This window comes from Lissotriton vulgaris, chromosome 4_1 (genome assembly GCF_964263255.1).
Source record: "Lissotriton vulgaris chromosome 4_1, aLisVul1.2, whole genome shotgun sequence".
Lineage (NCBI taxonomy): Eukaryota > Metazoa > Chordata > Amphibia > Caudata > Salamandridae > Lissotriton > Lissotriton vulgaris.
The window spans coordinates 1,397,777,697-1,397,794,687 of NC_141691.1; the positions used below are offsets into that span (position 1 = coordinate 1,397,777,697).

The 16,991-nt window shown below is 44.2% G+C and overlaps 1 protein-coding gene across 1 annotated transcript in view; it reads left to right on the forward strand.

Annotated features, from left to right (window-relative positions):
• The first annotated feature begins 370 nt into the window (after positions 1–370).
• The window catches only part of LAMA3 (laminin subunit alpha 3), a 1,118,674-nt gene continuing 1,102,053 nt past the window's right edge, over positions 371–16,991 (forward strand). Inside the window, exon 1 of the mRNA XM_086917979.1 lies at positions 371–858. Coding sequence (XP_086774105.1) covers positions 502–858 — 357 coding nt within the window. The 5' untranslated portion in view covers positions 371–501. The remainder of the gene's footprint in view (positions 859–16,991) is intronic.

Here is a 16,991-nt window from a genome sequence, read left to right on the forward strand (position 1 = left end):
TGTGAATATATTTATGAAAGGTTTGCAGTCTGATTAAGTATTGCCTCTTTTCATTTTCGCAGACATTCCCAAGAGAAGGCGGCAGTACAACTAACTCAATCCAATTTACACCTTTCAGTCTGAATTCTGTTGATACTTTACAAAGTTTGTACAAACTTTTTTTTTCCCGCGAGAGCTCTCGCATTCCTGTTTCTGTTGTGCCACCTGACACTGCCCTCTGCCTCTCTCTCTCTTACCCTCTCCCAGATGCGGGGAGCTGCCTGCCTGACTGGTCAGGGTACACGGGGGTGTGTTCTTTCTTTTGTTGCGCTGCTCGCCGCCTTGTAATCTCAAGGAAGGCAGCGCCAGGGTGCCCGGGTTGCATTTGCCATTTGTGTTTCCGCAGTAGAGCTGAAACCGAATTCCCAAGGTGTGGGGAGCAGGAGGACCCTGCGGGGGGAGGAAGTCGCGGCATGCCGAGGCCCCCTGTCTGAGAGTGAGTGCCAAGGCCACCGTTCTGGGATGGCACCCCCGGGCCAGGTGGACCTGCCGCTCCGGTGGAAAGAAGTGGGGCGCCACAGGATACGGACAGCGCCGCCTGCCAGACGCCCGGCGCTTCTCGGCGCTGCCCTGCTGCTCCTCGGACTGCAGATCATGGGGCTGGATGGCGCCTCCGCTCAGAGGGTCCCAGGTGTCGCTGTGGCCGGAAGCAGCGGCTTCAGCCTCCATCCTCCTCACTTTAACTTGGCTCAAGGGGCTCGGATTTGGGCGACGGCCACCTGCGGGGAGGACGGGGGCGCAGGGGCAGCGCCGAGGCGGGACCTTTACTGTAAGCTCGTCGGGGGACCAGTCCTCCCCACCTCCGGGCAAACCATCCAGGTACAGTAAAACGGTCGTACTTCACACACGAATGAAACACGTAAATTGAACTAACGCCCAGTAGAATCATGAGGGCTACAAGTCACAGGCAGAGGCACACACTTCGTCAGGGGTACTAAGCGCTATATAAATGCAATTACAATACAAGGCAGTGTAGCACTGATTGACTCAGTCTTCCGAGCCACGCACTTACACGTTATTTTAAATAAATGAAGCGAACTTACCCGCAGGCCATAGGGTGCCATCATTAAAAACCACACACTGTTTTGATGTATGACAGCTTGAGACTTGAAATCGCTACATGAAGAACTGTTCCTCGGGCAAAACTAGTTTTCATTGTGTGTGCCTATGAATCACGCATGGCACCTTGTAATTCTCCGACTTAAACCTGCAGCTCTGAGATCACAGATGCCACACCTGATACAATTACTAGACAATAAGTCTGCACTCTGTTGTTTTTGCGTTTTCATTTGTGCTAAGCTGTATTATAATGTCTGCCATGCTGTAGTGTGTGCGTGTATGTTGTTCCGTGCAGTCTTAGGGGCAGATGTATCATCCGTTTTTTTTGTCGCAAACGCTGCGATTCGGAAAATAGCAGCGTTTGCGACAAAAAAAAACGGGATTTGGAATGTATCAAGCAAAAAGCCTCGCAATATTAAGGAATCGCAAATTTTGCGATTCCTTAATATTGCGAGGCTTTTAAGAAATGGCAAATTGCGATAACTTATTTGAAATGTATTAAGCATTTCAGTGTTGCGATTTTTGACTAAGAATTCGCAAATTACCATCAACTTGTAGTTGGTGGTAATTGGCGAATTCTTTTCTAAAAGCACTTTTTTAAAATTCTAAAGGTGCCACATGACGCTCATACATGCCCTTAGGGCATGTATGTGCGCCATATGCATACACATGTCCAATTCAGGGATGCAGCAGGGTGTCCTTAAGACACCCTTGCACCCTTGAAATTATTCTTAATTTGCGATTAGCAAATTGCTAATCGCAAATTGAGAATAATTTCACATTCATTCCTATGGGCCTCCTGGCCCATAGAAATGAATGGGAAATTATTCCTTAATTGCGATTAGCTATTTGCTAATCGCAATTAAGGAATTTTAAGAAATCGCTAAAAAATAGCGAAATTCTACATACATACCATTTTGCACTTCTCAAATAGCGATTCCTTAACAATCACTATTTGAGAAGTGCAAAATGGTATCTTGATACATCTGCCCCTATGTGACTTACTAATAAGTACTGGATGCTATGATACCCAATCTATATGCAGTAACAAAATAAGTGGTCTTCGTTTTTTTTGTACTATTTTGCTGCTTATGTAATAGGGGATGGTGGGAACGAGTTTGCACGGGGGCAGAAATAGAACAACTTAATTTTAGCATGCCAGAACTCTTGCTTCAGGAAAAGACCAGACTGCTGCTGTGGGAAGAGTAACTATGCTTGCAGTGCTGTGACGTCACTCACAGACACGTTATGTCAGTGCCCTATTACCAATATTTTTTGTGTGACACATGGACAGGAGAGAGCAGTTCTCTTCTGCAAACAAGGTTGTACCACCCACCCCACATACAAATCCCCCAAAGCGGTCGGGCTTTTAGTGTGTGGGAGGTACATTTTCTCTGCTTTTCGAATGTGAAAACCACGTTTGAGGTAAAACCAATGTGTTTCATTATTACTCCATATGACGTATTACATAAGCAGCAACAAGTAGTGCAAAAGAATTCGTTAAATTTCTTTTAAAAGGGTTACTTGGATTTCTTTGCTAAAATTTTAATACTCATTGGAAATCAATTTTAAGCAATCCACATGGAGTGTATGCTTTCACTATTTGCCTTCTCCCTTTTAGTCACAGTGCAAACATCTTACTTTGATTTAAACTGGGGCAAAATCTGTTTGCACTATTTTGTTTACTAGAACAACATAAAAGGTCAAATGGATTGGCCACATGTTTTCTCGCAGCGCAGACATTCTTTAATATGACTTTTTTCACAATGGCATAGTGTTGTGAAGGTGTAGTATATCTCGTTAGATGTATGAAAACGAAAGCGAGGGCATACAAATTGAGCTTGAGGCAGTTGGCTACATCTGTAATATTTGGTGAGTGAAGCTACCAATGTATTTTTTTTCCAACTGAAATCAAAGCAGAAGCTCCCAAAGTTCATATCTGTGGCCGAAACTCCGATTAACCAGTTGCAAGTGGTCTACTACATCCAGTTGTTGCTTTATCTATTTCTAGAATTTTATGAAATTGCTGTTTAGAACATTCTAGTTGGTTCCAGTCACATCTTGAAAATTGATATTGTTATTTAGAGTAGCTTACTGTTTTTAGTTCGTATTTTAACTTTGTCCTTATAATTTTCCTGAGATGTTCAATACGAGTACTGTAGTAACCGGGTAGTTTTTATGACACCTGGTACATACTAACTTCCCAGGGTGTGGTCGTTACCCATGGTCTGATTCACAAAGTTAAACTTACACTTTTGTGTAAGTGTACTATTGTTTGCTATTCACTAAAGGATTTACGAGTAGTATCTTTATGAGTGCGGAGTCTCTGCACATAAAAATATGTATTTTTATGTGCGGAGACGCCACCCTCGTAAAGATACAGCTTGTAATTCCTTTTGGTGAATAGCAAACAATCATAAACTTAAACAAAAGTGTAACTTATATTTGTGAATCAGGCCCTGAATGAGGAAATATACACCTTTTCCAAATTTGGGAGGTCAGAGTGGGCATAACATGCAGCTTCAAGAAGTCCATATCTATTGTTGGATGTTTCACCTTTTTCCTGCTATTTTTTCAGGACAGGACAGATGTTGCCAATTTTTTTCCTAGCAAAAAGCACCATTGATCATTTTCAAGTGTCCATTAATTACAGCAGAGCTCCTGTTGGAATGGGAATGCCCCCTGCATGGTGTACAGTTCTATACCCTGCCTGGTGTACCCAACTGCAAGTATCTGGAGTCCGGGGTTTTGGATTTTTAGCCCAGCCTCACGCTAGTCTAGCATGTGTATGAAGTCCTAGGCCTGCCCTTTGAAAAGAGTCTGGTCCTGGCCTCGTCCTGGACCTTCAGGGATGCACTAAGTATGTGCACCAGAGAAAAAGGTTAGGTCAAGTTTTTCACACCACTCGAGTTACAAGAATTTAAACTGATTTTCATCAGGAACTAATAACACTTCGCTGTCATCTGTGCCGTCTCATAATATTCAATACAAAAGGGGATGATGAACGGAGCGTTTGAGCAAATCAAAAACTCTCCCCAGTCAACTGATCTGGGTTTAATCCATCACCATTCTTTAGCTCACTCAGCCACCCCAGTTCAGACATGGCCATATGCAAATCAGTCTGACCCTGTGCCTCATGGGAACAGTCCAGCCCGAACTGCCAAGCCACGTCTTCCCTGGACCGGAAACAAGCATCCTGGGACCGGTTTCGGATTCATAAGCCTCATCAGCCAGGCTATCTTGAGTCCAGTGGCCAAGTGAGCAAGGGACTCACGTCTGAGCAAACCCTGCTCAGCAATAGATAAAGACTTTGGGTCTGATTAAGAGTTTGGCAAATAAGATACTCAGTCACAAACAGATTGGCTAGCCCGTCCCCCTTATTACAAGTGCCACAGGATATAATGCATTTGTAACATGTAGGACAAGATACCCGTCACATTTGTGATGCAGCAACCTGTTCGACTAACTCTAAATCAGGCCCTTACTTATCAATCTTAAGTCCAGTAATATCTGGTGGCCGAAACCTGGAACCAAAGTATTAGAGTCTTCAATAATGAAAAAAAGGTATTCACTTATATTTAGACTACCGGCTCATTAAGACTAGTCATAAGGAAGATAGCTTGTAAATTCAAATTTACCCATAAATAACCAGCGGCGCCCCCTCCATTAGGGTGTGGAGCCCGCCCTCCCTGCCACTACCCTGAAATAAAACAATAAAAAAGAGGTTTTAAACCTATTTTACTATCGGTTTTTGTTAAATCCCCCTGGACCCGACCCCAGGACTCTGATGGGTCTTGGGGGGGGATGGGGGGGTACAGGGGGATGTCACTGCAGGTGAGGGAGTGGTGGGCACTCCCTTCACTGCGGATGAGGGTTTGGACACGGTAGTGGATGGCAGGGAATAAGAAAGTGGTGAGGCAGGGGAAGGGGGTTGGCCTGGGGGGGCATTGCACCATAAAAAAACATACTTACATTCTCGCCGAGTTCACAGCCCCATCTCCTCTGTCGTCCCTCACCTCTCTGGAACCAGGAAGCTCCCAGACTTCCTCCCCTGACCAATCACAATGCTGCAATGCAGTGTTGTGATTGGTCTGAGCGCGGTAGCTCGGCGCTCAGATGGGACCTCGGAGGTTTTGCATGTTTCTCACCAGACTGTGTAATGCAGCCTGGTGAGGAACATGTAAAGTATGCATGACTGTTTGGCCGGCCCAAGACGGCCGTCAACGCAGTCATGAGCACTTTGGAGTGTGCAGCAACCACTTCTCCTCCCGGATGGACGTCATGGGAGCCCAGCCCTGCCCAACCGGGCCGAATTTCTTTTTTAATAATAACAGAACTAACATCGGTTATTATCATTTCATTTTTTTACAATGCTGCACAAGCAGTGGGACGAGCGCTCCTCCGCCTTAGCGGAGGAGCCGCCACAGTTTCAAGCCCTCATGCGCAGTGAAGCTCTTTCTAGCCCCAGCTGTGTTGCTGGGGATGGAGAGAGCAAACACAGGCTCCCAGTCAGCCTGGGTAGCGCAAGTTACCAGCCCTCAGGCCAATCCTGATGCTGCATTCATGCAGCGTCAGGATTGGATGCAGTGCAGTGCAGTCTGGGAGCCTATGCTCAGAGGAAGAGCAGAAGAGGGTGATGCGGCAGGCAGCTGCATTTTTCAGGTAAGTTATTTTTATTTATTTGTTTATTTTTTACACCCCAAAGAACTGAATGGATTTACATCGAACTTGACAGGAAAGTAAAACTTTACTTAGAACGTGTGCTTTTGTTGGTTTGGCGTAAATCCATTAAGTAGTTTTTTAGATATATATATGTTTAAAAATAGTGGCTGAGTGGACTTTAAAGGATTGACACTTTTGAGTATCTTTGTTATTTGGGATTCACAGATTCTCCGCAGGTCCAGAAATTAAAAAACTCAAAGAAATCCAAATGGTTGAGAGACCATCATCCCTTTCGGAACCATAGTTGTAATTTAAGACCTATGGATCAGAGTGTTTGGATGGGCTGTCCCAATAGAAAAAGTTACCTAGATGCAGCCATTTCAGGATGCAGTACATAGTTCTCTTTTCCTGGGAAAACAATTTGAAGTACACTGAAATCCGTGGATGATGGACCTAGGAGATCCCGGTTGCAGTCTCTTGCAGCAATGCTCAGTATCGTTCATGCATTTAAATTCCTTCCAGATTCCATTCCAAATTTAATTCCAGAACCTGTGGCCAACGTTGCTGTACATGGGTGAAGTTCTTGAGCAGTGGGGGGTTGAAAATTAAGTACATCACCGAAAAAAGCACAGTTAAAACAGTTATGGGTCTATCTCAATCTTGGAAACTCACAGAAATTTGGTAATGATGTTTACCAACACAACACACACCACAATTGGTTCTGCATTCATGCTCAAAACACTCATTTGCTACCACCAAAGAAATAAACAAAGAGCTATCAAATGAAACAGCAGGGTAGGCCACATGTGTGTTGCATGCATTGATAAACATGACTGGTGAATTTCAGTGATTTGAGGCAGAACCATAACTCAGTTTTTAACTTTTTATTTTAGTAAAAATATATCAATAACAGTATCAATCAAAACAATACACTTTCAGGCTTAGCGTGCCGAACGTTTTGTGCCGTTCTGTCAAGAGTAGGACAAGAAGGGAGCTACGAAAGTGCAGCTTCCCATATTAATTCCAAATAGGGAACTATGTTCTCTGATACAGAAAAAAACAGATGAAAGTAATTACAGCACATTTGGCAAAAAGTTAGAACTTGCTTCTAGGGATTTGATGTAAATCTGTTTATTTGTTTTTGAGAAATTATCATTTAAAGTGGGGCTTGGGATAGGCATAAAGGGGTTAACCCTCAAAATAAGTTAGATATATGTGGACGCATGGTTCCGTGGTACTCCCCTCGTATGGTACTGTTTGAGTACCTTAGGACCAAAATCCCAAAAATACTCCAATCTCATTGGTTGAGGGATCTTTTTTCCCTGGGGTTCGCCACTCACTGGGAGTTTGATGCAAGCTGCCAGAGGTATAATCAAAAAACCACAGAAATCCACTGACAAAATAAAGATTAAAGAGACATTTTAGTTTGGTATGGAAATGGGATCTTAGATTATGTAAAAAAAAAGTGAAATTCTGATAAAACCAAAGGTTAAAAAGATGTTATAGTTAGGTTTTGAAATGAGATAAGAACTAATGTTTAAAAACTGAAAACCCCCTGCCATTTGCCAGTTATAGTCTAGTGAACTAACTATAGCTTCCGCCCCCATTATTCACTACTAATGATCTCACATATTACACCACTCATGCCATGTTAAATGAAATTATTGATTACATCTTTGATGGCATCATCCAGTCATTGTGACTGGGTCCTGTAAGGTTTGTGGACTGGAAGTAATTTAAAACGCTACACCTGTGCCCAATTTTGAATTACCAATCAAGTGATAATAGACGTTACCTTTGACCACATGCTGGGCAAATAGCGTACCTCTCAAAACACCCACATTTGTTGGATGTTCCCCTCTTTTTAATGGTATTCACTTCATGGTAACCATAAAAAGAGTAGTTCAGCACCATGTGCTAGAAATAAGTGATCTCAAATCGGCTCTATGTGTATCCCTTCAACCTACAGATCAACTCCCCATTCCACTTCACGTGAAAGCCCTGCCACCTTGATGTTTGGGAGAGCCAAAGGAACCACCACATAGACACAATGGACCACACATAGGTCGACAGATGTGGACGAGATCCGTATGATGAATTATTTTCCCAAGTTTAGAAGGAAGACCTATGCTGAAAACTGTTGATGTGCTACGGACACGGTTTTCAAGGATGGAGCCTGGGTCCTGGTTAAGCAAAAATGTAAATGCAAGACTGATGCTCTGTTTGATGCTGAACCTCTGAGGGTTGTGATGAGCAAAGGCGATATAGTGACTGCTCGACGTCCTGGACAGTCCATTACAAGAGATTCACCACACTTAAAGCACCTACCTGGATGTTCGTCAGCTCCAGATGTCAGAAGTGAGGCTTTCCCTCCTGAAAGTCCAGAAAGCTCACCTATTACTGCTACCTCTGCATCCCCGGTGCTCGAGGCAGTCCCGCTTCTCCGCTTCATTAACCTCAAACGATTAGGTTCTGAAGACTGATACAAGCACTTTGACGACTCATTGGAGAACTGTGATGTATATCAGTGGCGGCTACTGGTTAAAAAATATGGTGAGGCGCGATGGCTCCAAACTCACCATAAATGCTGCACTTCTCCCAGCATTGGCACCTCTCCCCTGCATCCACGAGCAGGAATGGAAGGACTTCCTTCCTGCTCAGTGGAACGTGAAAACAACCAATTCTGGGGCTACTCTCATCAGTGTGAGAGCAGCCCCAGAAACAGGCTAACACATTTTGAGGCTGGGGGCTTGTGCCAGCAATTCCCCGGCTGTTTCACAGCTTGGGGACTTCTGGGTCTACAGTGCGTATGTCCGGTTGTCCATAGGTAGCCAGCCAGCCAACCCTACGTGCACACTGAAAGGGGCAGCAGTACTCTTACAATAGCAGGATTCAGCCCACCCCCTGCCCCACGCCCAAGCTGTACAATGCGCAAGCTGGTGGCAAAATAAAATGGCATTCTTATGCTATTTTATTTATGTGTGCTTGCCTGCTGCACTCGCAGCAGGTGGGGCGCCACTCCTCTGATCTTGTGGAAGAGTTGCTGCTGATGATGTTTATGTATAATATTTGTAATTTTTATTTAACAGAGGAGGAGATGTAGGGGCATATTATCAAGGGGGTTTATCTCTGCTTTTTTGGCTTTAAAAGCCAAGAAAGCGGAGATAAAATTATCTCCCTATTACCTAGCTGTCGCTAACACCAGTTAGCGACAGCTAGTAGGAGATAGCGACCATCTTGGGCCCCACTTTGCATGTCAGTGATATTTATCACTAATGACATGCAAAGTGGGTGCGCCAAGATGTTAGCGACTGAAAACAGTCGCTAACATCGCTATCTCCTATTACCAACTTTTGGAGATATTCGCGCTAAGCGCGAATATCTCCAAAAGCTAACACCTGCCCTGAGCAGTTCTTAGCCATGTTATCCAATGGGAGGTGGATAACATGGCTAAGAGCATTAGCTCGGTAATGCATGAATATCGCTGACTTTTCAGCGATATTCATGCATTGCGGCGATTTTTATCGCATTTGCGATAAACCTTGGTAATACCAAGGTTTAATTGCGGTAAAAATCGCTGCAGCGCAGCGGTAAATTTTTGTCTTTAACCAAGCAATAGCGATAATTATCGCTATTGCTTGGTAATATGCCCCGTAGTGTCTTGTAAATATGTATAGTGGGAACGTTCTGGACCCTGATGGACTCCGTAGAAGAATGATATAATTGTTTGGGTATGTCTGGTTGTGGATAATAATGTTTGTGACGCAATGCACACAATTAGAAGTTAACAGTTGCACTCTGAAGATTAAAGACATGCACTACAGAGCTCTGGGTGTGGTGTAGTCATTTGCATGCTGCCGTGCAGGAGAGGACATTACAGTGCCGAAGCAGAATGTGTCACTAAAGGCTCTTCTCTCAATTTCTATTTTACCAGCCAATGTTGAAGTGTTAGGATTTGTTTTCTGGCACAGATTTTGCAGCATCAGGGTTATATTATACCTTTTCCTAAAGCCAGCTACCGTTCTGGATGAGGCATTTTGCTGACTCCGAAGTTTGTCATATGTTGAGACTTCAGATTTCTTGTTGAGTTCTGCAGTATTTTTACAACTACATGGATAAAAACGCGTACTGCTGGTTTTGGATCTGATTTTGGTAACAAATATACTGTTTTGGGCAGGTGGTATATTTAAACGGTATGAGACCAATACATTTAACTGCAGTTTGAGTGTTAGATTACTACCCTCAAAAATTCTGTTACTTTTGCTATTAGAACAGCAATTATGTGAATGCCTCAACATTCAAGTGTATATATATTTGTTTGTAATTACCTTAAGTTATTCTTAGTCACACTGTATGAAACTTGATATTTTTCTTTAAGATTTTCATTTGTGATTTGGCTACTTGGATGTTGTTCTAAAAGTAAAAAAACAAAAAACAGAGAAGAAAAGAAAAAGATAGGAAAGGAAACAAAACATAAGAAACAAAACTAAGGAGAAGAACATTTTTAATAATGAGTTAAAAACACATTGAGGTTTGACTACAAACAATTTTCATTATAAATTAAGCGTACATGGTGCGTGGAGGCTTGGAATAATGCTAATTCATCATGCAGTTAAGGCCTACTTCCCGCTAGTTTGTCTCACTCATTGCAGTAGCTGTTTTTGTACTTTCTCGTCTTTCCTTCATTTGCTCTGTTGTCTAACGTATGCCAGTGGCGAGCCTGCTGAGCAGAATAGTGTCTGCCAAGTACCTACGTTTTTCAGTGGACCTGGGTGGGAAGAGGAAAAGGTGAAGGTTGGGGAAAAAAGTATCTTCACTGTGCCCCCACATTTACACAAGGGGGTGCTCATCAAAACCGCGGTGAGTGTGACCCTTCCTGGCAAGATGGCCGCTTTATTTCCTTGTACTCATAAGAGGCACATGTCAACAGTGTTAGTGTTAGCACAGGTACTGGAGTCTACACCTAAGGCTTTGAGAGAACTACTAAGAGAGCCCGTGCTTTTAGAAAGTTTGTTATATGTCCTGTTGCCATAAACTGATGGGGACTATTACCCAGGATCCTGGTAATTTCGAGGACAGGGAAATAATGAGGATTAGAACATTGGAATGTTGGGAGCTCCATTGCAGACAATGGAGTGCTCCCTGCTTCTACGGGCCGGTAAAGGCCCGCAGAGCAACATTCCAATGTTCTACAAAGGCTTCTCGAAGTTTGAGGGGATTTATATCCCCTCGAGCTTCGAGAACCCTTTGTTTAATTTGTTAGAACATTCTGCCCTCTAGTAGCAGAATGTTCTAATAGCCTTATAGCCCTTCGTAGCAGGGCTATACCGACAATTAAAGTCCCCCTGTCTCGTCAAAGTCCCTCGCCTTCGGCTCGGGCCTTTAACGAGTCAGCGGGCCTTTATTAGCCGGTATAGCCCGCTACAGCGGGCTATAAGCCTATATTACACATTTTTTGGGGAACAACATGAACAAATCCGTGCAGATTTCTGCATGTTTTGCAGCAGAATTTCATTTAGAGACAAAAATTGCTGTGTGAAAAACTCAAATGTCAAATTCTGGTGGGTTCATTAACTCACACCAGGCCCTTCTTAAGTTAGGGCCCCTGGTCATGAAGGTCTATGCATGATATTCTAGCAACAACTGCTCTGTTGGGTTGTACTGGCTCATACCACAGTAGATCTGAAGCAGTCAAGTCATAAGTCATAAGTCATAAGTCATAAAAATTTTATATAGCGCACTACATACCCAGAGGGTTTCAAGGCGCTTAGGAGGGGGAGGAGGATTATTTGTCAAATATCCACGTTTTAAGCTTCTTTCTGAACGCTAGGTGGTTCTGGGTGAGGCGCAGGTAAGCGGGGAGTGAGTTCCATGTTTTAGCAGCTAGGTATGAAAAGGATCTGCCTCCCATGGTGGTCTTGTTGATGCGAGGTACAGTGGCGAGGGCTTGGCTGGAAGACCGTAGTTGGCGGGGGGGGGGGGTGTAGAAGGACAGTCGAGTGTTGAGGCAATCTGGTCCGATGTCGTAGAGTGATTTGTGTGCGTGGGTAAGCAGTCGGAAAGTGATCCTCTTATTGACGGGTAGCCAGTGGAGGTCTTTAAGGTGACCAGAGATGTGTTCTTTGCGTGGGATGTCTAATATGAGCCTGGCTGATGCGTTTTGGATTCGTTGGAGTTTCTTCTGGAGTTTTGCGGTAGTACCCGCGTAGAGGGTGTTTCCGTAGTCCAGTCGGCTCGTGACCAGAGCGTGGGTGACTGTTTTCCTTGTTTCGGAGGGGATCCAGCGAAATGTTTTTCTGAGCATGCGAAGAATGTTGAAGCAGGAAGAGGATACGGCGCTGACTTGTCTGTTCATCGAAAGTGAGGAATCCAGGATGACGCCCAGGTTCCGTGCGTGGTCTGTCGGGATGGGTGCTTTTCCGAGGGCTTCCGGCCACCAGGAGTCGTCCCATGCAGAGGGGGAAGTACCTAAGATGAGGACTTCTGTTTTGTCTGAGTTCAGTTTCAGACGGCTTTGTTTCATCCATTCGGCAACTTCTTTCATTCCTTCGTGTAGGTTAGTTTTGGTGGTGCTGGGGTCATTGGTGAGAGAAAGGATTAGTTGAGTGTCGTCCGCGTAGGAGATGATGTTGAGGTTGTGTTGGCGTGCGATGGCCGCGAGGGGGCTCATGTATACGTTGAAGAGGGTGGGACTGAGTGAGGATCCTTGAGGTACGCCGCAGATGACTTCAGAGGCCTCGGACTTGAATGGAGGAAGGCGGACTCTCTGGGTTCTTCCGGTGAGGAACGAGGTGATCCATTCAAGTGCTTTTCCTTGGATTCCGATGTTATTGAGGCGTTGTAGAAGGGTGCTGTGGCAGACTGTATCGAATGCTGCAGAGAGGTCGAGGAGGATGAGGGCGACTGTGTCTCCATTGTCCAGTAGAGTTCGAATGTCGTCTGTTGCTGCGATGAGGGCGGTCTCAGTGCTATGTTTTGCTCTGAAGCCAGATTGTGAGGGGTCGAGGGATTTGTTGGCTTTGAGGAAAGCGGCGAGCTGGTTGTTGACGGCTTTCTCGATGACTTTGGCCGGGAATGGAAGAAGCGAGATGGGGCGGTAATTTTTGAGTTCGGTGGGGTCCGCTGTTGGTTTTTTCAGAAGGGCGGTGAGTTCAGCGTGTTTCCAGTCTTCTGGGAAGGTGGCGGAGTTGAAGGAGCAGTTGATGACGTCTCGGAGGTGCAGTGCGATGACGGAGTCTGCTTTGTTGAAGATGTGGTGAGGGCATGGGTCTGTGGGGGATCCTGAGTGGATGGAATTCATCAGGCGGATGGTGTCCTCCGTGGAGATTGGGTTCCAAGCATTAAGGGTGTTCACGGGGGGAAGATGGTCAGCAGATGGTGGGGTGGGCTGGTTTCCGGGTTGGTTGTCAAAGCTGTTGTGGATGTCTGCAATCTTGTTGTGGAAAAAAGAGGCTAGGGAGTCGCAGAGGGTTTGAGAGGGTGTGATGTCGTTGGAGTTGGCCGAGGGATTGGAAAATTCCTTGACGATGTTGAAAAGTTCCTTGCTGTTGTGGGCGTTGTTGTCAAGTCGATCCTTGAATGCTGTTTTCTTGGCTTTTCGGATCAGTTGGTGGTGGGAGCGGGTGGCGCTTTTGAAGGCGTCCTTGGTGCTGGTGGTTGGGCCTTTTTTCCAGGCCTTTTCAAGCGAGCGGCAGAGTTTCTTGGACTTCTTGAGATCATCGTTGAACCATGAGGCTTTCTTGCTGCCAGGTTTGCTTTGACGTTTTTTCAGTGGAGCTAAGGTGTCGGCGGTGTTGGATAACCATAGGGTGAGGTTGGCGGCGGCTTCGTTGGCGTTGGAAGAGGGGGCTGGGGAGTTTCGAAGGAGCGATGCGGAGATTTGGTCCGTGGTGATTTTGTTCCAGTTTCTTTGCAGGGTAGGTTGGGAGTGGTTGATGGGTTTCGGCTTGTTGTAGATGAAGTGAACGCAGCTGTGGTCGGTCCAGAGGAGATCCGTAGTGTGGCTGAAGGAGACATGGTTGCTGGATGTGAAGATGGGGTCGAGTGTATGACCTGCGATGTGGGTGGGGGAAGTGACTAGTTGTTTAAGTCCGAGGTTGGCGAGGTTGTCCAAGAGGGTGGTGGTGTTGCGGTCGTTGGTCTTTTCAAGGTGAAAGTTGAGGTCTCCCAGAAGGATGTAATCTTTGGAGGGGAGCGTGTGTGGGGTGATGAAGTCCGTGATGTCTTCACTGAATTTTGCGCGGGGTCCTGGTGGTCTGTAGAGGAGAGTGCCTCTGAGTGTTGTTTTGGGATCGATGTGGATCTGGAAGTGAAGGTGTTCGGAGTTAGCGAGATTGACGTCAGAGCTGGTTGAGATGCGGATAGATTTCTTATGGACGATAGCGATTCCTCCTCCTGTGTGGCTGGTACAGTCTTTGCGGGTGATCTTATAGTCTTCAGGAATGGCAATTGTGATGTCTGGTGCAGAGGAAGCATTCATCCATGTTTCCGTAAGGAAGGCGATGTCCGGAGAAATGGTGTCTAGTAGATTCCATAGGTCAATGGCACAGACTTGGAAAGTCTTAAAAATAATAAGTATCACACAGAGTACATCCGGCTGTATGTAGGAGAGAAGGAGGAAAGTAGGAGTGATGACATGTCAGAAGAAGAAAAACAAGAGGAGAAATTTCCTTCAGGACAAGAACGTCACTCACCACTAGGTGACAAGCTTCATCATATGGGTTCCCTCCTCACACCGAGGTGTGGGCTACAACTTGCCGAGGGGAGGAGCTGAGGTGTTTTCTCAAAGATTAGCATATGGATAGTGGTGACTGAGGGGCAGTGTGAAAAAAAGGTATGTGAGTGATTAAAAGTGTCTCTCTGGACTCACTAAATCTTTATTGGGTAGCCGCAGGGACAAAGTTAAAAAGTAAGAGGACTAGGGATTGAATCAATATATCTCTAGAGAAAGGTCAACATGTTTCTGCCATTAGTTGGTCCCCTGTAGAGATCCAGAGGCATTCATCAGGACCCTAGATGGATAGACACTCTGCATACGCGAAAAAATAAATGTAAACATACTGGTCACCACAGGAACAGGGCGGTCAGGTGTTCAACGACCCAATTCTCTTCAATGGGGTTCTTCTACTCTTGAAAGTCAAATAAAAAACATTAAAAAAATGCAAAGACATTACACAAAATGTGCTCAATTTTCTTAGTATAGGTTACGCTTACCTAAAATGTGATATACCAAACCAACTCTCCATGCTCTTGAAACATCCTAATGTGCCCAACTGTGAAGAACATAGGACATATTATCTACTATCGTGCATACAATAGAATGAATATTAAATCATAATAACCCATAGCTATTGGGCAAAAAACCAAATCTGTTCTTTCCTCTTTAGAAAAACATGAATCATGATGTGAACTGCAAGAGACCGGTGGGACCATTTTACCCACGTATTACTGTGCATATGGGATTCTGTATGTGTGTATATCTGCCTCCATCATCGGGGGCAGATGAGTCCTACACATCTCTGGTCCCACGCCAAGCCGCATGGCAGTTTTGAGGCCACGCAAACCGAGCCACATCTGAACCCAAGGACAACCGTCCAATCCGAGGATAGGGTGCAGATATACACACATACAAAATCCCATATGAAAAGATTGCACAGTGATACGTGTGTCACACGATCCCACCAGTCTCTTGCAGATCACACCATGAATGATGTTTTTCTAAAGAGGAAAAAACTGATTTGTGTTTTTTTCCCAATATCTATGGGTTGTTATGATTTATGCATGGTAGTAGAGTGAGTGCAGCCTGACACAGAAAGCTTTTAGACTACTTTAGACTACTAGTTGATCTGTTTTTTTGTTGTTTGAATTGTCTTGAGGATAATGCATGCTTACCTGACTGTAATGGGCTCTGGTGGTGAGTGTGTGTGTGTGTGTGTGGGAGGTGATAATTGTGGCGGTCCTCAGCTGTGGCACTCTATTGCTACAACGTGCTTTGTTTTTCAGTGTATTCAAATGTAGTATAAAAGTCTATTTTTAATTAAGGTATTTGATGCACCTGGGAATGTCTTGACATGTGAATCCCTTGAAGCATGCAGTAAATAATTTGATTCACCACACTAAATTGCACCTTGCTCGCGCTGCAGCTGCAGGCGACAAAGATTATTTTTTATGTAGAACCATTCTATGTGAAGTCATTCTGACTTACAGCAGATTATGAGGATTCTTTCTTTGGAAATCAAACAAAGTCCAACTCATAATTTCCTTTATTATATTTTATTCGTATTTTATTGGATCTGTAATCTATACATTTCCGTACTTTGTGCTTCTTCAGTAATTGTATTTTTTTGTTTTACGTTTTATTTATTCAGGGATGTAGCAATTAGAAATTTGTTCACACAAAGATTATTTTAGCAAAAACCTTTAAAACATTTGCCCACTCGTTATTCCTGCCTAGTTTAATAAAACCTAATATTTGTTTATGCAATACATTTTTTCTATATAAATAGCAGCAAGCATTAATCAATTTCAATAGGCCTTACTTCCCATGATTATGCTAGAAAATGATTTTCATCCGGGCTAAAAATTAACATTAATACAATAAATCCAGGATTCTTCACATGATCACCCTTAGAACGTGTTGTATAAATGAGCAGCAAACCATATCATCTACTACCATTTTATGTCTGTTCCCAATTGCACCACATTTTATTTATTCAAGTAATCGACCCCACTCTCTTGGCATACATAGACCCATGAATATAGATTTTTTGCATCTTTCAGATCCATTCGGTGACTGTTGGAACCAAATTAGATTTCTATTTGGCCAAAACTAACGATCTAGCCACTAATGTTGAAATAAACAGCATTTGGCGCTGCCCTATCTTCATCCCTTTGATAGACCACAAAGCCAAACAGTGCCCCGTGTGCATCGGGATCAATGGGCATTCCAGTTTTTGGCTTACATCTATAAAAATACCCGGCAACAGTTTTTAAGACACCTACATGTAACCATCATAATGTAGCCAATCCCGTTGGCCTGGTTACACCTAAAGCAGCTAGATCCGACCAATGGGTACATTTTTTAATTTTTGGCAGGTATATAATGTAGCATTCATTTGCTGTGAAAAGCCATCCTTCTCAAATTAGCTGCACATACTGCCTTGTTACTTAACCAGTTGTAGAATTGCCCCACGGAATTATCTAGTCGACACCCCATCGAAGCTTCATTAGAT